Below are 26,456 nucleotides of genomic sequence, written 5' to 3'. Positions count from 1 at the left end.
AACAGCGAGGGCAAATGAAAGTTTGCCAGGGTGGTCAATGGGCTTTGAAATCCTAAGTAAAATTCTGTAAGTAAATTCATATCCACACACAGAGAGAAGTATATATAATTCACAGATAGACATACATACACATAGATACCTGCATACATGTACATAGACAGGAAAGTATTATTTAGGTGTATATACACATTACTTAAGAAGGTGAAAACATTCATTAACAAATGAGAATTTTACCACAGTTTGTCTTGCAGAGCAATTCAAACAAAACAGAAGTATATGTATTGCCTTAAACCAGCATCATAAAACTGTTTTGGCTCCAGATTCCCCTCAGATGTTTTGTGTGGAGCAGGAATTCAAGATTCTCAGTATCATTCTGCCTTTCAAGACATTTAAGAAGTTTTGAGTTCTCCCTGTGCTTGCAGACTTCAAATCAAGATTGCCTTGCTGGTGACTTACAGGTCTGATGCCAGAATACATCTATGAATTTTAATATCTGCTTTGCTCCACCTGCTAACAGCAAAGTGTTTGCTCTACTTGAGAAAGGCATTCCTATGAAGAGTACAGAAGGCTTTCTGTCAGCATACATAATGCAGCCTTATTTGCCTGAAACAAGATTTTTCTCCTCTAGTGATTTATTCTCAGGTACTATTCTACTAGCATAGCTAATATGCCTATCCTTAGCTGTAGGGGGAGTGGCCTTCCACTACTCTGGACACAATTTCAGCATGTGCATTAACTACAGAGAGGATCATCTTTGAGAAAACTCCCTTGAACTGAAAGCCTCAGGTCCTACTGATAAACAGTAGAGCTGCAAATTATCAGTGAGCATGGTAATTCAGTGCATTTGGCAACACCAATGATAAAAGAAAAGGCATTCTTAATGTGTCTTCTTTTCTGGGAAAAGTTAACATGCATCTGTCCCCTTCTGCTCTGGGTTTGCTCTCTAAGCAGTACAAAAGGGAGAGACCAAACATCCCACAGTAATGGTATATGGAGGCAAAAGAAGACTGGAACAAGGACTCTGTATTCAGCAATTAAGGAGATGTTTAGCAAAAAGTTTGTCATGATGAGAAAGAAAGAACAATAATGCCAACAGTTATGAGAAAAAGGCTCTTATTGATGTCAAACTGTGCAACACCTAACTGAAATACAGCACTTGACTTCATACTATTAACTGTTAGGAACTGGCTTTCAGTAAGGCCACAAAAAGACTTCTAAGAAGACTCACAATAAACTTACATGCTCTCTTTGCTTCTTCTTAACTAGCCACAAATGTGGAATTCATTTTTACTATTTCCAAGTTAAAAGAAATACAACCCAAGTTTATTGAAAACAAACAAACAAAACTCCACTTACTTGTCAAGCTTCCCCTGCAATACAGCCAAAAACTCACAGCAGTTCACAATGTTATCTGGCAGCCCAATGTTAAAGGCATGCTCTCTTGCCATATGATTGAGAAGAACAGATCTACAAAAAACATTCAAATAGAATGTTACATATTTTTGCATATATATAAGAATTATTCAATTACTGATTTAAAATGCACCAATAGCTCTAAAACTGCATAAAAGCCAATGTTAAATAAACAGTAATAGTTTTGCTGCCACTGCTAGGAAATAAAGAATGCAATTTTATTGAAACAGGAAGTTTTTAATTTTCAGCTCTGCTGAATGTTCAGTAACATTTCAACTGCTCCATCCACATGCATGAAATATAATCTTTTAAATGAAAATTACAGTATAGTTTATTTTGACCCTCACTGTTAGCAAAGCTCGTTCATTACCCTGTATAAACAAATCACTTTTCAAACAACCCTCTTGAGAATCATTCTAAAAAGCCCTTTGTCAGACTTCTCTCTGCTGGTTAGCAGAGCATAAATTCTTGGATGCAATGTGCTTTTACATCAATATTGCTTCACACAGCACCAGCAACATGAAGGGCACTCAAAAGTGTACACAAATAAACATAATGGATGTCTAAATAAGATATTCTTCTGACAGAGATATACTGGTTAATTCCTTAGGTGCCCAACCTCTCTATATCCCTCAGCTTCTGCTTTTGGGTACTAAAGAAATATCTGAATGTTGATGCTTGGTTTTACCACTGTCCAGGCATGATTTTCAACCATGCACTCTGCCTGTCAGACTCAGGAGGAAGCAGAGGATGAAGCTCCTCTACTGTCACCAGGCAGTAGAGAGGACACTCACAGAACATTGGGATGACCTGCAGGAAAATGACCCCTGGTGCTTCTACCCTTCCAGATTACCAGAACTACCCATGCAAACAGGCTCTCCAAATGAAACTGATTTACTCTGAATAAACAAAGTTTCTTTGGACCATGCACTTATGTGCAATTCTTGTTCACACTTGACTGATGCTGTAAAGCCCTCTGTTCTCACTCTAATTTTCCTCTCCTCTTTTTCATTTGATATTCAAATTCACACCAGATAGGTGAGCTTTAAACAAGAAAATATACAACTGGATAAAATTTCTTTTAACCATCACACTGGCTTACACAGCTGTCCTAGTCACTAAAACAGTTGCAAAAAAAATTTTCTCTTTAAAATGGTTTGTTCCCAACTCCAGCATACTGTGTAGTAGAAATAATTGCACTGGAATAAATAAAAAAGTTTGAGAAGTAGGACAGGATCTATGTAACATAAGAAATATGTAAACTATACCCTAAAGTTGATTCTACCTTCTGAGTCCTACCATTATGCTTTAACTGGTTCAGTGACATTGAAAACATAAACAAAGATGCTGAGTAGGTACCACAAAATAAAACAAAAGCAAACAGGGCAATAAACAAACCTGTTTCCTGTGAATTCTTGATCACAGAACATACACATACTACGAAAACTTGTGTCATATCTCTCTTGTTGTTGCTGTTCTAGAATTTCTCTCTATGAAAAGGAACAGATATAGTTATTCAGACAAAACCATAATCATAAAATCATTCCATCACATAAGTTTATTATACATATTTATCCTTACTTGTAACAATGAACATATAAAATTGAAATGTGCTGCTGGCACAAACCAGATGTTAGTATGTTTTGAGTGTGGGTTCTCACAGATATTCCAAGTTTTTCCAAAGGCAGTATGTGTCCCAGCTAAGTTCCAGTAAAATTCTCTTAACTTTACATACCTGGTGCATGGAAATAAACACAGTCCATGGTGAGATCTTATGCAACTATTTAAATAATTTTGTATAAAATGTATCAATTTAATGTTTCTACCTGTGATTCAGCTCTACCTCTGGTATCAATGAGCAGGTTTATGGGTAACCACCTAACACCCCAAGGAATGGCACACTCAGTCCTACACAGCTAATTGCAGGCAACCTAGAGGGCTTTTTCCTAATAGAGGACACAGCCCTGGCAGTTTCTGTAAGAAGCTGTGGCACATACATCAAGCACTCCTGATGTTGCATTACACTAAACTGGACTAACATCTCCACCCCTCCCAGTGTATACTTCAACCTCCTGAAGCTTGTCTCAGCCTCAGATTGTGACAAACTGGGGATCATACAAACAGCTCTTCCTGGGAAGCTGGTACAGCTTGCAGTCTTGGTGACTCCTCTTTGGGATCTTCACTTACTGGGAGAAAGAGAAGCTCCTTCACCTAAAACTACCAGTCAGATGATGGGTGAATATCTGTGTGCATGACAGCAGGACAAGGTCAGTGCTGTTGTAGGAAGTATGTATTTTCAAAAAAAAATAGGTCTGGGGATGTTAGTTTTTTTATTTAAAGAAAACACCCAGGTGCCTTCTACTGACACTGCCCCTGCATGTATCCTCAGTTTTGCTGCCAGGACTTCCTTGCCTGGTAGTGCTTCACAACCACGAAATCTTTGTCAAGACTGTGTTTTTCCAAAAGACTGTATCTGTTTTGTATTTCACAGCCTTGTCAGCTATTTCAGCAAGCTGTGCTCTCTAACCTACTTCAGGCTCATTCCTTGGCCTCTCTCAATACATCACAATCACCATTATGTCTCTGCATGACATCCACCTTGGCTAGCTCCCTGCTGCAATACAGCCTGAAATATTCCTAAACTGGAGTTTCAAAACTGCAGAATGAAATGCTTCAGGCAGCACATTTTAAAGACAGCATTTGTCCTTGTTTGGGCTTGCTGTTGGAGACAGCAGTTAGGATTCAAAGGATGCAGAAAAATCACCAGAAGTTGTATGGTTCTGGTCTTTATTCTACGCAATTCACATGAGCCCATTTGCCAGTTCACTCTTAATTGCTGGACTTGTCTGGAGGTAAAAGGCTTTACAAAGCAAAATATCTATTTAACTTGCAAGTCAACACTCAGATTGCAGCAAAAGGAAATGAAAAAATAAACAGACTTTATTGCTGTAACTAAAGCAGTGGCTCCATTAGCCCCAACTACAGCTGCAGCGCGATTTCACAAAATCCTTCCGTAAAAACTGAGGATACAATTCTGAAATTCAAAACAGTGATAACTGGAAACTATTTTGCACCATAATAAAAATGCATATTTCTTTCTTTCCTAATTTAATTACTCTGTAAACAAAACCAGCACTTGCTTTGGGTTCAATTCTCCACTCATTCCAGAGTTTAGGAAATGTCTACTTGCAGAGCAGATGAGATTGCTCACCTGCCAACAGACTCCTCATGCCCTTGGCACTGCAGTGGAAAGAAGGCTTAGTTGGTTACTGAACTGCATAGTAAGAAACCCCACAAAATCAGAAACAAATGCCCTTAAAAAAAAAATTCCCTCCAATTTATAGCAGCCAGGAGGTACTATTTGTAATAAGATGGTTCTATGAAAACATCAGCTGCATGCTCCATCACAACCCTTTTTCCTCCCTGAAAGCCACAAACATGATATACACTTGGGAAACAGATATGATTATGACACTGCATGCCCACATGCTAAATTCAAGGTGTCTTTCACAAACCCAAAAGGACTGTAGAAAACTGTAAAAAATACAGAGAAGTGCAGAAATGATGCACTGTGAAGAACCACCAAACAGCATTCCTCAACCTCAAATCACCTAATCATTGAGGTTGCAAAGAATCTCTTGAGAGCAACAAGTCCAACCCCTGTGCTCAAGCAAGGTCACCTCTACCTGGCTACCCAGGAGTGTGTTGAATTTTCTTTTGACTGTCTGCACAGAGGAAGAGTTTACAACCTCTCTGGGTAACTTGCTCTAGTGTTTGACCACCCTCCCAGTAAAAAAAAGTGTTGCTTTGTTTTCAGGGGGAAATTCCTGATTTTTAATTCATGCCCATTACCTCTTATCATGTTGGTGGGCTCAGGTGAGAAGAATCTGACTCCTTTTTCATTCGTCAAGTACTTATATACATCACTAAGTTCCCCTGTAAGCCTTGTCTTCCAGACTTAACAGTCCAAGCTGTCTCAGCCTCTCCTCCTATGCAGGATGTCACAGTCTCTTAAGCATCTTTGTGACCCTGCACCAGAGTTGCTCAAGGAAGTCCATATATCTTTCTTGTACTGGGGAGCCCTGAGCTGGACTCAGCACTCCAGATGTGGTCCCAGCAGTGCTGAGTACAGGGGAAGGACAATCTCCCTTGACCTGACTGCAACATTCTTCCTAAACCAGCCCAGGATGCTGTTATCCTTCTTTGCCATGAGTGTGCAGTCCAGCACAGGACTAATGAGACATAATGTAAGGCAGATAAATCAGGAGACAAGTTATGAATGGTTTGGATAATACTAAGGACAAATTCTTCACCATCTCTTCTAATACAAAAACCTGCCAGGTGTGACATGACAGGTGCAAAATGACCAAATAGAAGGCTCTCTCCCAGTGTGTGGTCAAGCTGCACAACTCACTCCTGCAAGTAGTGGGGATCCTGGAAGTTGTTGTGGGTTGAGAGTTGGAGGCTCATATTACTGAATTCAGAAATTTTTGAGCTGCCAATTGCAGGAGACAAAGTGAGTATTTTGGGAAAGGATCACCACTAGATCAGAAGACAGCAAATACCAGAGACACTTAGCTGCTATCAAGGGTAAGATTTTGATCTAGACAAACCTTTTTTACTGATCCCAGACAGCTTTGGAAGGGAAGCATCCTAGGCATGACTGCATCAGCTGGTTTTCTGAATCCATGCTAATCCAGTGGGCCTATATAGGAAGGCAGGTTTCAGCTCAGATAACTCTAACTCCATGGGAAATCCCCAGTTGAAGAACTAGCACCAGAATTTCTTCTTTGCAGGAGCTGGGATCCTATGGAAAGCTGTGTAAGACTTGTACATATTCCTCCAGTATCAGGGATTCACTAGTCATGTCTGTCCTTCAAGCTGAAGAATATTACTGTTGCCAGCAAACAGGAATAGCACTCACAGAGTAGCTGAACAAACTGGATTTTGCCTGCCAATCCCAATTTCCCTAGGACTAGCATTTGGGTTTTGTAAGGTTCTCCTTCATTCTGAATGCACATCACTTACTGTGTCTATTTGCATGCTGCTTGGGTGCAAACTTGTAATATAAACATACCAGAAGAAACAGCACAACAAAGGGTTAAAAGGCCCGTGTTGACAATTCTCAGGACATGGCTGCCAGCACTAAACTGAGGAATGTAAAGACCCCAAGGCCTGCACTCTAACATCTAACAGTACAGACACAGGGTATTGTGCATCTCAGTGGAATTCCTGCATCCTAGCATGAGGAGATTGTCAACAAGGCTGCCATGTACCATGGAACATTCATTTCTAAATTAGCCCAACAGCAAAACCAGACTCCAGATACGTATTTCAAACAAGAAACCAGAAAAAATCCCACTGCCCAGCAATCTGGACTAAGACTCCTGGAAGCTGGTCAGCATGAGTTGAACTTGAAGGACCATCCACTCAGAACTGACAATGCCTAAAAGTTCAGCAAGGTCTGTCCACAGTACTGTCTGTCCACAGGGTGCCATCAGGCAAGAAGAACCAGAATGGCTCATGTGGACCCAAGAGCTGGCATTTCATGTCCTTTGCATCTCACAGAAACAATACTGGCCAGACTCCCTCCCCTCACTCACCATGGTGCTTGTGAGTATGAGACTGTGAATTAATGAAATCTGGGAGAGGGAGTGAGAATGCACACAAACAGCTTGCTCAAAGGTTTTGTAGGTAAGTATCACCTTCTCTGCTCACAGTATCTCACACCAAGTTCTAGTTTGCTAATTTCCCTAGATGTGTATTATTACATGAAAGATAGTGTGTCAATGCATGGCAGATCCTTGCAAGCAGAAAAATGTTCAGCACACTCAACCTTTTTCAGTGTTCTGGGTGTATTCTCCACTTGTGTAGAACACTGACATACAACCTGTACATTTATCCCAAGGAAAAATCTATAAACAAGGGATTTGTGCATGGTTGTGCAGCAGCTAGGGAAATTAGTTTAAAAAAAAATTCAGAATTTTGCCATCTCACAAAAAATGCTTTCACTTTAAAATGCCTGCTAAGTTATTATATATTATTCTATTGGAGTGTTTACCTTAAAAAATGAAACAATAATTTCTTACCAGTCTCTTTTGCTGAAGCTGTTCTCGAAGTAATCTGTCTTCTGGTAAAACATCACATAAAAGAAAATAATTGTCCTGTTCCTCTGTTAAGAGATTAGAAAGTGTGAGTAAGGAATGGGAAGTTGCAGCTGCTTTGAATATTACTGACAGATAATTTGCTAAGACTTTGGAATACATTAACAATGTAAGAATGTGATTTTTAACCTAAAAAAGTCAGTTACTTTAATTTCATAAGATAATGAAACATATTTAAATATTTGTGCATATTTATATTGGAGTATGAAGGCAAAAGTCCTGCACAGCTTTTCTCCACTACCAGTTTTATTCATTTTTTTGATGGTTCTTCTGGATACATAAAACAATTAGCATTTACATTGGTTACAGATTAAAGTCAGCATGAAAGAAATATGAAATTGCCTTTAATTTTATCCTACCAGTTATTTCCCTAAGAAACTGTTAGTTTTCAGTAGCTATCATAATTTGGTTTATCCTCCCCTTGCTCTGATCTCTCACATTACCTTTTACCATCAAATATTTTTCCACCTGTGGATATACACAACTGTTCAGTACCATACATTGAGACTTGCCTAATTTACATTTCTACTTACATGTTTTACACATATTTTATCTTTAGCAACCTTTTTACTATTTATGGTCATATCCAATTGAAGAAGGCAACAATTTTATTCAAAGGAATTACAATTACTCAGCATGTAGGAAAATACAAAAGATAATGGGTTAAGACATGAACAATTTTCTGGAGGGAGAGGGAGGGGTGAGGAGAGAGAGAGAGAGAAGGAGAAGGCTCAGTGATATTTCATAATTCTGCTCTTCAGCTGCTTGATTTGCAGTTTTCCAACTGAGTGGTAAGTGTAAGAGAAACAGAATGACGATTTTTGGAATGATTTTGATGTTTTTCAGGGCTACTTTTCTTAAAATTACTTTGAATAATTAAAAAATTACTTTCATCTATTTTGTACTCAGTTTCCACTTTCTAACCATCTCTGACATTAGCTGTATGCATTGCTTCCTGTCTTTTAAGGTCTCCATTGAGAATTAAAGATGCAGAAAAGCCCTAAAGTTCTCATCTGTTTTAGGTAAACTGTGTTTTTCTGTTAGAAAAGGAAAGCCAGAGTAATGCATCAGAGCTGCTTCTGAGAAAAACCCTTCCTTCACACAGTCAACACTGTCCCAAGGATGGAATATGGCACCACACCAATGCAGAAGAACAGTGAACTATGGTTTCAGACTTGTGTTGGAGCACAGGAAACTGCACAATTGTATGGCTTCTGTGAGGATGACTTCTCCTGGGGCAGGGAGCACTGTGCCAGGGGAAATGAAGGGGGATGTGGCCCTGATGTCCAAGAAGAATTAAGCAGCATCAGTGCAGATGGTGGGCAGGGTGAAGTCAGAAAAGGCAGCTCACTGGGAATGTTTCTCATCATTTTGGAAGGACCATCACTGATGTTTTATGCAGGGGGTACCACCATCTCCCCAGGCACAATGTGAGCAGCTCTGCTTCCAGGCCTTGATTTGCAACAGGCCCCAGTTCACAGCACATTTAAGCCTGTATTGATCTCATCCTCACTCAGCACAGTGCTGAAGCATGTGTTGTAATCCTAGGTAAAGGTAAGTTTAGATATGTGCTTAAGAGTTAAACATTACTTCTGTGGGTTTCTGCCCTGGTGTCAGACACACGTGGCTGATCAAAGCAGCAGTATATGCCAGAAATTATCCCATCATCTGCCCATCAGAGAGTGAGCAAGCAGCATACTTACCTAATGGAGCTTTTGAATTTGTTCTTATCACACTACAAAAGTCTGTGATAGGCTGTTCTGCAAACCTCCTCTTCCAGTACAGAATGTAGCTTTAAAAATAAGGGGGAGATGATCAGTGAATAAGGAAACACCAAAAATCTTGTAATAAAAAATTGATTAGCTCTTGTTTTTTAATGCTCTAAATTCTTATGTGTTATTGTTTCTTTTTTTTAACTCCTGTGTCCCTTTTTTCTTCCTTCACATTAGTTTTCAATTTTATGAAATTAATTCAGTTTCACTTAAACTGGGTTTAACCATGCTGTCAAAGTGAAGAACTCAATAAGCAGATTTGCACCAAGCTTTGCATAAACACTGTGACCTATTCACATCTAAAGACAGAAGTGCCACTCAGATGCATCTTTACTGAAAAAATGTATTACAGAGCATTCTCAAATTCCCAAAATATTGTGCTCTGTGTTCTGCAAGATGCAGTCAGGAAGCTGAAACTCAATAAAAACACCAACTTGACAAAAGTGAGGTTTTGGCAGGTCTCCTGTGGAGTTACAGTGAAAGCTGTAGCTTGGCAGACAACTAGAAAGACAGAAGAATGAAGTCCCTGTACACCTGGGGGTAAGACAGCAGACAGAATAAGAAAAGACCTAAACACATCTTGAAAGTTTAACCCATCAACTACAGTTTTTTAAAACCATTCTGTACTATCTTTCTTTGTTGGTATTACAGCTGCATCAACAGAACACAACTGAGATTAGATTTCCACTGGACTAGGAGGCTACTATCTAACCAAGGAGAAATCATCACTTCATTTATATGATGAAGGGAACCAAGCAACTCTTGTGCTAATTATTCAGAATTTTACTATAAAAAATAATCTGAAAATGCTTAAGTGCTTGCTTAAATTTATATTCATGTGTGATATAAATCATGTGAGAGTTGGTAAGGCAAAGGCTATTCAGTGATTTCTTCTTATTTTGTGCCACCAAATCAGGCAAAAGATAATTAAAAAATCAGCTTTCATTATTATGAGAGCATTTTTTAATAGCTGCAGCTTTTAATACTTGTGCAATCTGTAAGTTTACTTGCCACAGCTATCACATCCCATAGTGGCTCACACTGCCTCTACCATTCTCATCTAATATATTTGAGGACTTCCCCTGCAGCAGCCAAGGAATCAGCACATCTTTCTTTCTGTTAAGTCTGACATGGAGAGGACTGACCTCTGGGGCAGCAGACAGCTGAGCACAGTGAAGCCAGCACACGTGGCTGGGGCTCATTCAGCAGCATCATCAGATGTCAGTAAGTGAAGGTGAGTCCTTCCTTCTCCCCCTGCCTGCTCCACTGTTTGCAATGCTCACTGAAAGAGCTGCTGAATAGAACTGTAGTTCTTCCACACTAAGTCATCCTTGAGCTTTTATGACATAAATGTGCAAATGGAGAGATTTCAAGAGCTCATTTAATAGATGTCTCTCCCTTGCACTGAGAGAAATGAACACAGGTACAAACTCACCTGCCCATAACTGTCTGTGTCACAGAAATTACAGTTAAGGGATTTCATATCATAAGACTTAACCCAAACAATCAATGACCAGATAAAACCAATGCCTTGTGATACTTCCAGGGAGACAGAATGAGTGATCATGTTAAGTCATGAAGCAGAAGCTTATTCCCCTTATCTCTTCCCTCTGCCCTTATGCCAACTTATCTTTATTCTTCAAAGTTAAAAAGAAAAGAAAAAAATTTTCCATTAGCATTGGTCTTTTCTGGATTATCCACTTCTTGCAGTTCTGTCAAGAAATGTATTCCTAAGACTGGCTGTAACTCATTGCTAAATATAAAAATAATACTATCTTTACAGAGTTGAACCCTGTATTTTCCTCACCTCAGTTCCACACTTCAGAATATATTCTCTTTTTTGTGCATAGTATTAGACTATTTTACTAATACAGCAAATCAGAGAAAGCACACTTCAGAGCAACAATTCCATCATTTCATGTCCTGGGGCCACTTTCTGTAAGATTTGGCTAGCTTCCAATTGCATTAGCAGCAAAAATAATCTAAATGGGCCCTTTTTGAAGGGGTGATTTTAAAATACATTTCTATTTATGTAAAATAATTCCCCCAAGCACTCTTAGACTGGTGGTCCATGACTGAGCAGCTCTGATTCCTTTACTTACCCAAAGATACTAGTACTATCTCCAAAGAACAGTACATTCTCCTTCTGCCTGCCTTCAGCAGAAAAGCAAACAAAAACTACCATCAGTTTTCAATTTTAAGCAACGTTAAGCTCATACATTTGATTAAGGATTTAATTTATATGGCTTACATTTCTCTTCCTAAATTATATTGTATTATTTCATTTTTTTTTTTGAGTCTTGATAGACATAAGGTCTTGATTTTGGCTTAGTAACTAGTGACAGAAGACCTACTAGAAAATTCACTTTAGTTGAGAATTTATCTGTCTAACACTTAAATATTACAGCAGAACTATCTACAGACTGGCAGGTATTGTCTAGCCTCCCTCCTGGCCCACACATTACTGTGGAAAGCAAAATGCCAGGCAAGTCCCTTGTCTCTGAAGTTACAGGCCAGCTGGGGCCATGCCAGCCACTGGAGGAAGTTAAGAGAGAGAAAGCCAAACGTGACCCTGGTGAGATGATCAATGACACAGCTGTAGAAGGAGTCATAGTTGTATGCAGATCACAGTACTGAAAAGCATAGTTAAGGATTAAATGTGATTTTGTTGGGGCAATACTGTCCTTAAAATAGCATGTCCCAGACAACTTTTATATAAAAAAAAAATCCTTTCCTTAGGATTTTTTCCTCCTGAGAAGCTTCTCAGGCCTCAGGAACAAATGTAAACATTGATTATCTGCTGCTGTGGAATGCAACAGGTGCATCTGTGATTGGTCTCATGTGCTTGTTTGTAATTAATGGCCAATCACAGCACAGCTGGCTCAGACAGAGTCTGGGACAGCTGCCTTTGTTATTCATTCCATTCTATTCTTAGCTTAGCAAGCCTTCTGAGATGAAACCTTTGCTTCTATTCCTTTAGTATAGTTTTGATGTAATGTGAATCATGAAATAATAAATCAAGCCTTCTGAGAAGTGGAGTCAGATCCTCGTCTCTTCCCTCAACATAAGACCCCTGTGAACACTGTCACAGTAGCACAAACAAATTTCATCCCAGAGTGTGAGAGATCCTGTACTGAGCAGCTTCTGTGTACAATACACAGCTTGAGGACATTGTACAGGGATGGAAATAGTTTTGCCCTACACAAATAAAACCCCAGATTAGGAAAGCTGATTGTCTGGTATGGGCTTTGCTAAAAACCAGCTTTCTAATTTGCACACAACTTGTTGATCAGTGATAGGACCTGAGAAGACCCTAGGATATATAAAAAAATGTCAAACACAGGAATTGCCATCTATTCTAAAACTGAGCTCACTAGTCCCAGCAACATCTAGGCACTAGGGAGAGGGAAGGAAATAGGAAAACAACCTTACAGTCCAGCAGCAAAAGGCTCATAAGCAGAAATTCTCCCACAATGTCTTTTTTAAAAAGATGATCTCTACTTTTCCAAAGCTTTCAATAACACCTGCACACATAGACACTCATTTAAAATGACATAACCCTTACCTTCTAAAATCTGCCACCAGTTTCACATCTGCTATGACGAGCTTGTGTTCAATAATCATGTGCTTCAGGAGCTGGTTTTGTTCTGCTAAGACATAGCATTCTTTGCAGAAAATACAAGGCACATAGGGAGAACTTTCTACTGCATCAACACCACCTGGACTTTCTGGCAGAGACAGAGGCTCCAAAATACACTCGGTATCTAAAATAAGAATTAAAAAAAAAATTAATTTTGACTAAGTAAATAAATCTACATCTCTTGGAGTACTTTTAGGTAGTACAAAACCTGTTTGAGTCTCAGTTTTGTTGCATGGATCGCTTAAGGAGCAAGATGCTTGTAAGCAGGTTGATTACAAGCAAGGGACACTGGGAGGTCAGCACAGGACAGTTCTCAGGTGTCTTTCTCAAATGAAACTCCCAGCTGACACCAAGTCAGTCACATACAAGTGCTCTGCTTACCACTAAAGAAATTTTATGATGGGAAACCTCCTTTTCTTCTCACTATCCAATCTACCTGTTGATATGAATGAAGCCACTCTTTGTGGCTCCCTGATACTCTGAGCCACATTGCTCAGTGTCAGGAAGGATTTAGACTGTATAACACAAACTGTTTTGCATGCTAATTTTCCTAGTTATACTTTTATTTTTTGCAGAATACTTCTATAATTTTCTGACTGACTCTTGAAGATATGCATTTGTCTTGCCTTTTTTTCCCATTAACATCTAATTTACTGTTCTGTGACAAAAGATTATCCTCGGTCAAGATTACTGCCACTGGCTGCCTGTGCCCACTGGAGCACTTTCTAACTGTACAGATGCTGAGCAAGGGGAAGCCATGCTCCATGTGGAAAGGTGAATGGTCCCTGTTTGTACCATACTGTACCAGCCAGACACAGGTTCCTCAAGTGACACCACAGAGGTGAGTCACTGCCACATGCTGTCCTGGGGTTACATCTGTGTGTTCCCCATTTAAACAACACTGGTCTAAATTCATAAGCTCTTCCATAAATTAGTATAATTCATTAAGACACACTGACCAAGAGAGTTAAACAGTTGGCCCCATTAGCCTAACCAAATTCCAGCTGTCCAGAAGTAAATGGTGTTCATTTTCCAAATTAATCCTACCTCAATCTTGGGTTAGGGTCTATCTTGGAAGCAAATGCCAATTTCAACAGGTATCCTCAATTTTAGATGTCAATTTTGGATAGCAAAAAGTAAACAGAAAAAAACTCCCCATGTTCCTGCCCTCTTGAAGTTGAAAATTGAAAACATGGGTGTCCTGTATTATGAGGTTTGTGCAGCAGGAGAATAAGCTCTGTGTCTCTGGATTCCTGCAGTGACATGAACACCTCTGTAGAAAAATGAAACTTCACAGAGTGACAGAGTGGATGAGATTGGAAGGGACCTCTGGAGGTCATCTGGTCAAGGAGGATCCTTACCCAGGACCATGCAAATGGCTTTGACTCCACAACCTCCCTGGGCAACCTGTGCCAGTGCTCAGACACCCTCACAGTGCAAAACCATCTCCTGATATTCTGAGGGAACCTCCTGGACATCAGTTTCTGAAGACACCAGAAGAATTAGGAAAAAGGCCTTCTCTCAAGTCTGTTATTTTGTCACACATGAATTTTAAAATTCATATGGTTAAAGGAACCTTAATTAATATTTACTAGATAACTTTCACCCTACAAAAATGACATATATATGTTATACATTGGCAAGTATACTTAATCTGACAGTCTGGTACCTTGCTCATAGGGAAATTTGAAAAATAATTTTAAAAATCACAGTAGTTTAGCTTTTTTCCTAGGAAAAAATGTTAATGTATCAGGGTTCCATCCCAAGTTCTACCAAGACACTGAAATGACCCAAGAAAGGCTGGAGAACCCCATTGAGAGGCAGGCCTGGGAAGCCCCTGTGAGTTCTGTGACAAATCTGTGTTCAGGCAGAGGAACAGGCACACAGAGCTCCAAAGCAGCCACAGCACAGGCAATGGCTCCCTGGAGGGGGTGCCCCAGGGGACTGAGGGTAAGCTGGAGCTGCTGGAAGCCACAGGTGGTAAAGGGGATAAAAGCATAGGAAACACACCTTTATCAGCTCTATACTGCTCCTGGAACAATATATATATATTATGTCCTGCACAACTGTTGAGGCTTCTACTTAGGACTTCTGAAATATAGAACTTCCTGAAAAGGCACTGCCTTGCCTGAAGACTGATGGCTGGGTTGCACTGAATTCAATTTATCACATAAAACCAAGCACTGAAGAAAGATGGCAGCACACAGAGCATGGTATTACCTGGAGCAATGCAGCTGCTGTGCACAATCTAACACTTTTCTTCTCATAATTTAATCTACACTTCAGCTCATTCCCTTCCCTTAGAAATTTCTTTATTAAACTGGCATTGCAGAAATTGTTCCATTTTGTCTTATTTTAAGAACAGCAGTGGCTACACCATGTGCTAGAGCAATCCTCATGAAAGGGTCAAATCTCCCAAGCAAAATTGATGGTACCTGCAAGAGCCTAGCTTTGTCCATTCTTACAGTCAGTTCTGTTGCTGAAGAAGCATTACACCATGTTTACTGAGAAAAGTAGAACTGAATTTCCTTTGCAATTGCTGATGCCAAGTGAACAAAGAAGATATTCTGTCAGCCAGTTCAACTTAACCCAGTAAAGAGCAACACTGCTTTTTGATAATTTTTGGTATAGCTGTCTTGCAATGACTTATTTAAACCATTAGAAATCCAAATAAATAAGCACCTATCTGCCTCAATAAATCAACTTTCAACAGATAGGTGTGTCAGCAGGAACTGGTACAACACTTAGACAAGGAGCCTTGTTTAGTAAGGGTACTTGTGAATAGCAACTGCTTGGGCTGGAAAAACAGAACTGCTCAGTCTTTAACTGTAGTCATAAGTTGATGAAAGGAATAACTAGGGAGAAGGTTTTTTGCTGCCCAAACAGAGTAGCTAATGCTAAAAGAGAATAACTTTAGGCTATCAGAGCAGTTTGGCAAATGCAGAAGCTTATGCAATTTCTTTCAAAGGCGCTTAAAAGAAGAGGCAAAGGAAAAAGGAATCCATGTAAATATCTCTTTACTCATCTGCTACAAAAAACACTGAACAAGAGAATAAATGCACAGAGCTGAACAAATGCACAGCCTTTAGCACAGCACTTACTGGACTAATGTAGCACCAACCTCAAAACAGTACAAATAAATCCAAGAATAATATTGAAATCTCTGCAAAAGCAGCTAATTTTGTTTCTATATTTGGAGCAGAGTGGCTACAGGTACTGAATAAAAGCTGTTAACTATAGCACAGCTTAGGGCTAACAGGGAAATAAAAACTCTCAGATGTATTCTCAGATTCCAAGACTCCTACATGCAGAGACATTTGAAAATGAGGGAAAAGCAGCAAGCTTTTCTCTTGGAATCTACTGCAATGAGAATAACTTCACAGAGAAGGATTAAACACCCCTCTGGTGCATGTGCCCTGACTGACAAGGGTGAGAAGCAATTACCTACGAATGGGATAAAAATAGGGCAAACAAACAGTAATCACACAAATAGAATAGTCTTCCAGAAGTCTGACTATGGAGAGTTTAAGTCAAAGGCTATATGAGCCCCTCAGATAAGCAGCTTTTATTTTTCTTTTCACCATTGACTTATTCCTGCACTATTTGAAATTCTTGTTTTTTTAACACCGACAAAAACTTGCATCAACTTTTCATATTTTTGTAATGATTTTATGAAATTTTTCCTTTATTCCTTGATGTCCTGGTTCAACTCAAAGCTAGTAGAACTAGCTTTGAGTTACATTACCTTCATGTAATGTGGTAAGAGGTAGCCTGAAAATGTCCAAGAGTGGAAGAAAATATGTTTCTAAATCAGCACAGATTTTTTTCTTTTTCAAACTCTCTTATATTTACCTTTTATTTCTGGTATGTCACTTGCTTTTAGGATCATTGAATTAACCACTGAATTCTCTTCAATGATTCAGTCTCCTAAGTTGTGAATCAGGTGTTAATGCACAAGACAGTGGTCATATTCTTTGTGTCTTCACTCCTGTGTGTTACTTTGCATTTGTTAACATTGAATAGTACTTTTTTGGGTGCAATTTGCTCAAATAACATGAAATTTCGTGCAATGCTTCAGCTGGCCCTCGTGTTTACCACTTAGGAAAATAAAAGGTGTATTAACAGCAAAATATATCACCTTTGCTTATTGTGTCTGTGATGAACAGCACATGACAGCACAGGACTCATGAGACTCCCTATGAGAAGACAGCCTTATAAAACCCATCCATTAAATTTTGGATGAATCATGTTGTTGCCCCTGAGTTTTTCTTCTCTGCCTAATAGAAAAGCAGCATGACTGTTATGCAACGGGACATCCCAAAGGCTTCACAGAAAGCCCTCTGAACTCAGAAAATAAGAAAATCCCTTTCTCAGTCACAGAACTGGCAGCTGACACCATGTTGTTCAACCTTTAACAGGACAGCTAAAACTATGGTCTTTAACACCTAATTCAGAGCTAAAAAAGGTAGATTAGTAGAATGAAGAGAACAGAGGAATACCTTCTTTGAAAACTAAAACTAAGAAGTATACCAAGTGCTTCAGGGGACAATGAAATTAATACTTTGAAGGTATTTGAGAATGAGATGGTATAGAAAACAATTTACCTTCAAAACTAGAATAAGCACTGGGGTTTTTTTTAATAAGCACCCACAGGATACCCAGTACAATGGATTTCTGATCCCTGCACAGGGACTGTATACACCATTACAATAGTGAGGGAAAAAAAAGTAAATTAAAAAAGGCTGCCTGTTATAGAAATTATATGGCCTCATTTTATTTTAAGAATTGTTATAATATAGACTAGTTAATCTTCACAGCTAGTGAAGCAACAAGATGAAAATGGAATCATTTTCCTTACTGGAACATTTTTACTTTTGAATACAATTATTCTAAGCTCCAAACCAATGTTGGTTTGCACAATTAAGTAAATGTTCCACCCACACAGTTATAACACAGCTACAGCAGGGCAGGCAATGCACTCCACCTGCACAATCCACATGCAATTATCACAAAGCAATATGCCATGCAATGTTACAGCCAATACAACAGATATTATTATCAAGAAGAAAGGGAAGGAAAGATTTGGCTTTTGAAAGGGAGTTTTGAAGAGATGGTCCCCAGTGTAACCACTTGCTGCTACCAAGAAGCACAGGGATGTCTCATTATCCTGACTTTCTCCCCCTTATCCCACCACTCCTTCCCATCTACCATTGCCCTTCTGCTTGTGCTGGCTCCCAGGCTTGCCAAATCCTTGGATGAGTCAATCCAGCTCTTTACCATTAAGAACCATTCCTTCCTTTCTTTTTGCTCAAGAATGTTGAAAATGCTGCCACAAGAGTCCACCGAGGGCAAGAGCAAACTAAGGAGTGCATGGTGAGAAGCAGTAAGGTGAAAGAGAACCTTCTCAGCTTTACAGCCTCAGCTGTCTCATACAATTTTAGCATAAGCCTGCCAGAGTGTGCAAGGTTTCTTTAAAGGCATTACACACAGGAAAAGAAGCCACTAAGATTTTAACACTGCTTCCTAACAAGGACACTCAGCCCTGGCTTCAGTTTGCAGAATCCACTGTTGTCAGCATGGGCACACCTAACACACTAAATGCACACTAAGTGCAGTGTGGAGCTCTTGTGCTCAATTCTACTTGGTTGCACATCTGAACAATCTGCTCTCACTAGCTCTGGGGACAAACTGGACACTGCTGCATGAATTACACTCTCCAACTAGCAAGTGGAGGTATGTGGGCTCACCTCACTGTTAGAACTCTGCACTCACACAGCTTGGCCCTGAGGTGTGACTTGCAGCCGTGCCCCGAGTGCCAGAGCTCAGGGAGTGGCAGGCTCTTCCAGCAGGCAACCAGCAAGGGGAGGGAGGAGCTCCATCAGCTGGGCTGCAGGGAATGCTGAGGACAGGGCCACTCACATCCTTCTTTCTGAAGCTTTGCTGCTAGATAAAAAGGAATGAGAGTCACAAGACCAGAGGAAAAGGAGTCCAAAGAAAAAGGAGGTAAGTCCAAAGACAAGGGGCGTTAACTGGGGAAGAAGAAATCAAACTATTTTAAAACAGATTAATCGATTTATTATTAAATGAAGAATACTTTGAAAATTCAAGGCATTGCAAAGTCTGAGAATTGAAATGATGAGAAAGGAATTAATACAAATTTGCTTAAGACATATTTATGGGTTTCCTGTTATTTTTTTTTTAGTCTATGGCACAGCAATAAGGCCTTAGGCTGAGGACTTTACGATGTAAATATCCCACTGTTGGTAACACAAGGACAATGAAACAAAATAAGAACATCTGCTGGAATGTTAACTGTCTTTCTAATTAAATCCAATAGTTGAATGGATCAATTCATTACCAACAAATCTGGTTTATTATCTCATTAATACAGCTGGTTAATATTATGAGGAGATTAGCACAAGAACTTGAAATGATCCAAAAACAAAAATGAACACAACAAAGACATACTGGTGAATACAGGAGTCCAAATAACGAGCAAAAGACAGGTTTTTAGACACGTAAAGAACAAAGGGAAGAAGGAATGACAGGAAAACAAAAGACACCTAGCAAACCTGGCACTCCACACTAGCAGCCCAACAGATGCTGAATGGAAAACAAAAAGGCTGAGCACCCTCCCCCAAGTTCTCACTGATCACATGGCAAAACCATTTAGTTGCCAAAATGACCAAACCCCTCCAGAGAGTACAATGGGGAACCAACCTGTATTCCTAAAGGTAATTCTGCACAAAAGAGTGCTGCATTTAAAACTCTTTAGGAAATGAGCAGTTTTAAAGCTTTGTCTTGGAATCAATTGTTTTTGAGATGATGCAAGAGTATGGAGAAGGATCGGCTTGACACTCGAAATACATACATGACAGCTTCCCTGTTTTGCAGCCTTGGCACTGCAGCATCTATTTGTTGGCACAGCAGCATTCCCTAATTTGTGGTCATATTCTTGGAAACAATTTTACACTGATTACAGGATTTTTCCTTTGTTTTCCAGAGCACAAAAGATGGATGACTAATGACTTGCCAAATAAACAGTATTCAAAGCCAAAACTCGGAATAATGACAATAAAACACCCTGTCATGGTCCTCACCAATACTACATGCAAATATGCTTCCTAGTGAAAGAAGAATCAATGTACATAATCATCTCCTATCTCAATATATTAAAGCCCTCAAGTACTTCTATTAAGTTGAATTAAGTCTGAGTTCGTGAGGAATTATTTACCTATTACTTCTGCTCGTTAACACACTATGAATGATATTTAGTTAAAATGTCCATATGCTCTAGGGGAGAACACATCCTGTAGCTTCCCCCAAGATCAATCAGTCCCAGCCGTGCCTGTTTTTTCATTGAATGCAAATGAGCACTTCAAAAGAACACTTAATCCTACAGCTAAAGCTTGTCAGTTTTACAGACACTGTACATATTCTGTAGCATTTGCTGTCTAGGAATATGAGAATTTGATTCCAGTTCAATGACAGCTTTAAGAAAAGCTGTAAGTTACCGAATCCTAATAACTCAGAACAGAGTTTCTGCAGAGCAGGTGTCTGCTGGGAGCTGGAACTAACAGAAATACAACTGTGCTTAATAGCCATATTTAACAGGGCTGCTCTGTCGGGGAGCTTAGGATGTTGCAGTTTCATTAGCATTAACAAGTGTTGCTATGGCACCGCAGCACAGGCATCAGAACACAACTGAATAGGACTGGGAAAGTGATTAATAAAAATGTGAAGTGCTGGAATTTTAATAAAACAAAACCAATGTGCTTGCCAATAAGATCATGTTTAAATAATAGACTAGATTATTGCCCAGTTCAGCAGCAGATACATGCCCCTGCTTGTTGTCTTTCTGCTGGAGCACAGACAAACCCCCACATCTGTGAAGACCAGAGCAAACCTACTGTTCTCACACAGAGGGACATGCATGCCCACACACACACTAATGAAAGTGACCCCAGTAAGTATTCATAACAATATTTAAGTGCTGATGTTAATATGCAATTTATAAATATTTAACACATTACAGCAGGTCCTGTTGCAAGCTCAGAGCTGTATAATGCCTCATTCCTGGGTAAATAACAGAGACTTACATTAGGGTAACTAAAATCAGGGTTTTATATTTTGGTCACAAATATGAAAAAAATATTTATCTACTTCAGCATTATATACTGAGTAATTTTATTATACTTTTTAGAGCTCCTGTGATTTCTTACGGCTATTGTTAAACAAAATTTCTGTTTACCTTTCCTTGTTTAGTGTGATCATGTGACTTGGTAGACATGGAGAGCTGAGATCCACATTATCTACTAAAATAAGGGATTAGAAGCAATGATTAAACCCTAGACTATTATCTGGAAAGATTAACAAAGTAATTATGTAGCCTGAAACTCAGAATGTTGAGTTACAAGGAAGATGAAGAAAATATCCAACGGAAGAATCTGAAATGGAAGGACAAAAGGGACCATCCAGGCTCTTCTTTTGTACGTATCATCCAAATCTATCTAACAAAAATTAGCAGCTTTTTTCTGTTAAACTTGCTATTTAGTAAAAAGGCATACCAGAGACATCATAATAAAGCATAAACAATGCTGTTTAAATTTAAGGTATAAAGATCGAATTTCTATCATTTCATTTCTATCATTTCAATCATTTTCATATGAAAACTCCTGGGAAAAAAAAGAAGAGAAAAAAAAAGAGCACAGTTTTGTGTCAAGGTGCTCTAGACCATAACTGAAAAAATGTTAAAAAATACCTACTGGAAGGCATCACAAGTAAAAAAATGTATATGCAAACGTAGTACTTGTGTATGTTACCACTGCCACTGTTCTGCTTAACCCTCTGCAAAGAGCAGCAAGCTGGAAAAAGGCATGTCTTACTTTACATATTCTGTGTCTGTGACCTTAGCTCTCCCAGAAAGGAGTGGTCTTAACAATGTGTTTAATATAGACAGTAATACTTCATTGCTATAATTTGTCTTTGCAGTGCCTTTAAAAATACTGTATTGAGCCTAGTAACTTCCATGCCAGCATTGCTATGTAAAGCAGGTTAAATACTTTACTCTTCTTTTTATTGTGATCATTTAGTAGTGATCAATAATGCTTTATTACAAGTCTTTTCCTTTTCTTGTCACATGTTCTTTTCCTCTAACAGGATTCAATTTCCAAGCACGTTTATCCTTTTGATGTTAAAAGAATTGCCTTGTGGTCTTTTAAAACAATTGCTTTACTCTCTGTAACTACAGGAAAGGCTGTGTGATTTGCCTTAAAAACATAAAGCCTGCTTTAGCAGTTCCTGACACCCCCACGTCATTATGATGGGAATTTCTGCCATGCTCCTAACTAAAACATTTGCATTGCAGGGTTTACAACTTTTCCACTGGTAGACTTTCCGTGAAAAAGGCAACTATGTGAAAAAAAACAACTGCAAATACTGTGAAACTTTTATTTTAAATAGCACTTAAATTTTTTCAGACTCATACAAATTAGAACTAACCTCAAAATGCATCCTGAGAGGTCTCGTTCCTGCATCCTTGTGTGTGTGGGTGTCATACTGACAGAACAGGCTGAAATCTCTCTCAGATATTCTGACTGAGCTTCCTGACACACAGAGAGCCTTCAAGGCTGAATTAAGTGAATTTTATAATTAATGAAGAATCTGTATGAAGAAGAGGCCCTGTGATGTCAGAATCTCTGTGGTCTGTTGCTGCCTTCTCAATGAACTGCAGCTTTTCCAGAAAAAGTAGCAAAATCAGTGGTTTCTACTTTTAGAATCAAACCTCCATAAACTGGTATTCAAATTGGAAAAACAGTGGCTCAAAGGGAAAGTTCATTATAGTGTGCAGTGATGTGAATCAACATACTTCAGCCTGATATCATGGTTCAGGAAAACAAAGCTTTGATTGTACTTCAAATAATCCACTATTTATACTCTTTACACATACATTTTTGAAAATTATTTTGGGAGGAAAGTATTTTTAGGTCAGAGCTCAAATAATTATGTCTTATAGATCCCAGAGACATCTCACAGCAAGTTATATAAAATTTCTATGAGCGTATTCTGACTTTGTACCAGAGTTTGAAATAAATATTTTTGTGATACTGACCTCCAGGCATTCATTAACCATATAACACAGATCTTGGCCTCCTAAGTATGATACATGCTTGCTGATACTACTAATGTAGCTCAAGGACATGGATGATACAATAATTGAAATTAACTTCATCAAGAAACAGAATTAGAACGCTAGAATTAGTGAAACAAGTTGTTCATATTTTTCAGGCACTATTTTACTAACTGTATAAATACATGCAGGCTCCTGAACATTAAATTGGTACAGTAATAATAAATAATAAAAATACAGCACAGACTGCATGTTTTCATTCTGTATAAGACAAATTCAAACCTCCAGCAGGATGGTCTTTTTACACACAGCAGGATGGCCTTTAGAGAAAAAGCTCTACCTCATTTATTCATGCATTACGGAGTCATAATAAAATTCAGTGCTGGCACACTGGTCAGGACAAATGTTAGCAAAATGCTCCTCTGGCAGCAGCATCACTTAGAACTGCACACATTTGTTTCACAACCACTGCTGTTTCTATATTGTGAGCCTTGTGCTCTTCCACCATGGGACTCACATCCATACCCTGGGGCACATGCCAGGAGCTTGGCACGAGGTTCTGGATGGGAGGGTGCTGTGCCAAGCTTCCCTGTGCTGCCCACCAGCCCTGTGTCTCCTCTTGCACAGCTCTGACCCTCACAGGAGTCCTGCAGCCCCCAGTCACTCTCCAGCTGCTTTGTGCATTGGCTGGGTTTAGAGATCAGTTTCAGAGCATGTGAACAGGATTTGTTTGGAGCTCAGGTATATGAAAAATGCATCCCAACCCTTAACAGAAATGCCTGGGTCTAAACCAAGGGGCTGTTCAGTGTGGGAGCACTCACTTCATGTGAGCAGAAATGCCAAACCATGCAGTATAGTTGCAGGGACTGTGGCACCTTTATCTACTGTGCCTTATCATTTGTTCAGGTAACAGAGCCACAACATACCACAAAAAAATCATGAGGTTGAAACAGATGGCATGTCAAGTTATAGAGCTCCTATACCAGAGGGATAAAGAGAAGGTGTTTAACCTGCTACAACTACACAGGGCAAGTGGCTACTCCTTGGGTACAGAGTCTCCAAAGACAAATGGGAAGATGACATCTCAATGAGCAAGACTCAAACAGAAACAGCTGAAACAGAAACATTTCACACTGGCCACTGCCTGTGAGTCATAAAAATATCAGAGAAAAATACACAAAATTAAAAGAAATGACCAATTGGAAGATAGTGTCCAGTGAAAACAAGAGGCAAAAAAATCAAAAGGAAAGTTTCAGGAAACACAGTTGAAATGTATTACAAAGAACAGACAGGTGCTTGTGGACCACTGAAGCTACTGACAAAACATCTACTACAATTTCTAACTTAAAGGTTTACTACAGTAGAATATTAGGACAGAATGGCAAACAAGCAGTGATCATGGAAACACCTGCTGGAAAATCAGGTCTTGGGATCAATGATTGGACTACTGCAGCTATACCATTTCCTATGGAAACACTAAAAGTTAACATGTACTGCTATTGTTTGGGTTGGAAGAGACCTAAAAGAGCACCTAGTTCCCACCTGCCCCCCAGCACAGGCAGAGATGCCACAGGACAACTTCAGTCTGGTTATGTGGTTTTAGTGGTACTGACTAATGCATTATTTAATACAACAATCATCAGGTCATTGAACACTAGTCTTTTCCTATTCAAGTGACTGTAATTAATTATTGACTGACAATAACTGTGCAAAGAACCCAGACTTTTACAAACACATTTCCCTGATTTCAGTGAGACACTGCTCAGGATGATGTGCCCAGCTCTTCAGAGGCACAGACCTGCTTTAAAGTTGTACAAAACTCACCACATTTTTTTTCTCCCGCTTCTTGAATGTCATGTTCTTTCCTCCATTGTGTGAGGCTTTTATTGATGCAATATTTAAAGCTACTTTAAAAAGCCCACAGAAAGACATTCAAATGCTTTTAGGCTTTTCTCCCAGATTCAGCCTGCTGGGAGTTTGTGGATGAGAATGTGAAGCAAAAACCTCAGAGAGAGACTGGGAACAGCTGCAGTTTTAGGATATAAATGGTCACACAAAGTTGCAGAGTTCTAGCAGAGGTTTCAGGACAGGACATGGTGGAAGGAAGCACACAGGGCTGGGAAAGGTTGTGAAGGCTGTTTGGATAGACAAATTTACCCTATACTGAAGTTAAAATACTTAACGCTTGTAATTTCCTAATTATTCATTTTTCATTTCATTTATTCATTCAAATTCATTCAATTTTATAATAAAAAAATTAAGTTTTTTCTTCCTTTCCTACTGTTCATATACACAAGCATGTGCTAGTTTAAATCCTACATCCCTTCATCAAGAAAGCTGGCTGAAGTCTCAAAGGGTGAACTCTGAGCCCTGTTTATACCACAAGCAGACCCTGTGGCAGTCATCCTTGCTGACAAGAATCTACAACTTCGATGCTCTTCCAGAAAACCAGTACTCCCCAGGAAAAACAGAGCAGTGAACAAGGTGTTTCAAGAGGCATAACAAATTATCCTGGCATCTGTGTTACACTCAGAACATTCAAAACACTTGAAGTACCTCTCTAGCCTATACCTCTACATCTAAATAAAGCATGTCCACATATATTATTTGTTCAAGTGATGAGAAACACTTTTTTGGGGTAAGAACCAGATATTTTCCCATACAGAAATAGTTTAAAGGTCCTCATCAGTCTGAGGACTGATGAAACACCACTCATTCTTACTCCCTCCCTTGCAGGTAACTGCAAGACCGAGCAAAGGTTTCAAAGAAGTTGAAGGCTTTAACAAGCAAACAAGTTACCATGTTTGAGCCTTGTACCTGCTCACCAGGCAGTCTGCAGCAGCTCAGTTCTAAACAAGCTCTGGTTAGAGTATGGAGGAGCTGATACTGTGTAGTTTGCTCATGTATCAAAGCCTTTACCTGCTAGAGGGCAAGAATTCGCTTAGTATACCAGAATGAAATACAAAGATAAAAGCCGTCCATCTTTGCTTTAAAGCTATGAAAGTCTGAATTCAGAGAAAACCAAATAGCAAGTCTTTATTGGGTATTTTTGGGGAGTACAACATATCCTATGCCTTGTGCTAACAGAAATTATGCCTTCATACCTTGTCTTCAGGTAAAATACACTGCACATTTACAACACAATTATTTGTAAAATCATGGTAGCAATCATGGGCACTTCAGATCTCTATTACCAACCAATACAATCCATCACTTATTTTATTACGCCATTATGACCTGTTTAATGAAATATTTAGTTTCACTTGTATATTCTTCCATCATCAGTTATTTAAGAAATGTGATGTGAAGGCTAAAACCTCTAAAATATTACTGCAACA

At 39.2% G+C, this 26,456-nt stretch overlaps 1 protein-coding gene across 2 annotated transcripts in view; it reads right to left on the bottom strand.

Moving 5' to 3' along the window:
- Positions 1–26,456, bottom strand: part of ZNF277 (zinc finger protein 277) — a 42,771-nt gene that overhangs the window by 12,167 nt on the left and 4,148 nt on the right. The window contains exons 1-6 of one of the 2 annotated variants that reach the window (XM_077178945.1): positions 18,737–18,886; positions 12,915–13,113; positions 9,281–9,369; positions 7,503–7,585; positions 2,812–2,903; positions 1,357–1,467 (exon numbers count right to left, since the gene is read on the bottom strand). In XM_077178945.1, the coding sequence (XP_077035060.1) occupies positions 1,357–1,467; positions 2,812–2,903; positions 7,503–7,585; positions 9,281–9,369; positions 12,915–12,973 (434 nt within the window). In that variant the 5' untranslated portion in view covers positions 12,974–13,113; positions 18,737–18,886. Of the gene's footprint in view, positions 1–1,356; positions 1,468–2,811; positions 2,904–7,502; positions 7,586–9,280; positions 9,370–12,914; positions 13,114–18,736; positions 18,887–26,456 lie in introns of those variants that run through there. The other variant, XM_054631946.2, reaches the window with a different exon arrangement.

Source organism: Agelaius phoeniceus, chromosome 5 (genome assembly GCF_051311805.1).
Source record: "Agelaius phoeniceus isolate bAgePho1 chromosome 5, bAgePho1.hap1, whole genome shotgun sequence".
Taxonomy (NCBI): domain Eukaryota; kingdom Metazoa; phylum Chordata; class Aves; order Passeriformes; family Icteridae; genus Agelaius; species Agelaius phoeniceus.
The sequence above is the reverse complement of the archived record's forward strand: the minus strand, read 5'-3'. Positions and strand labels throughout refer to the sequence as shown.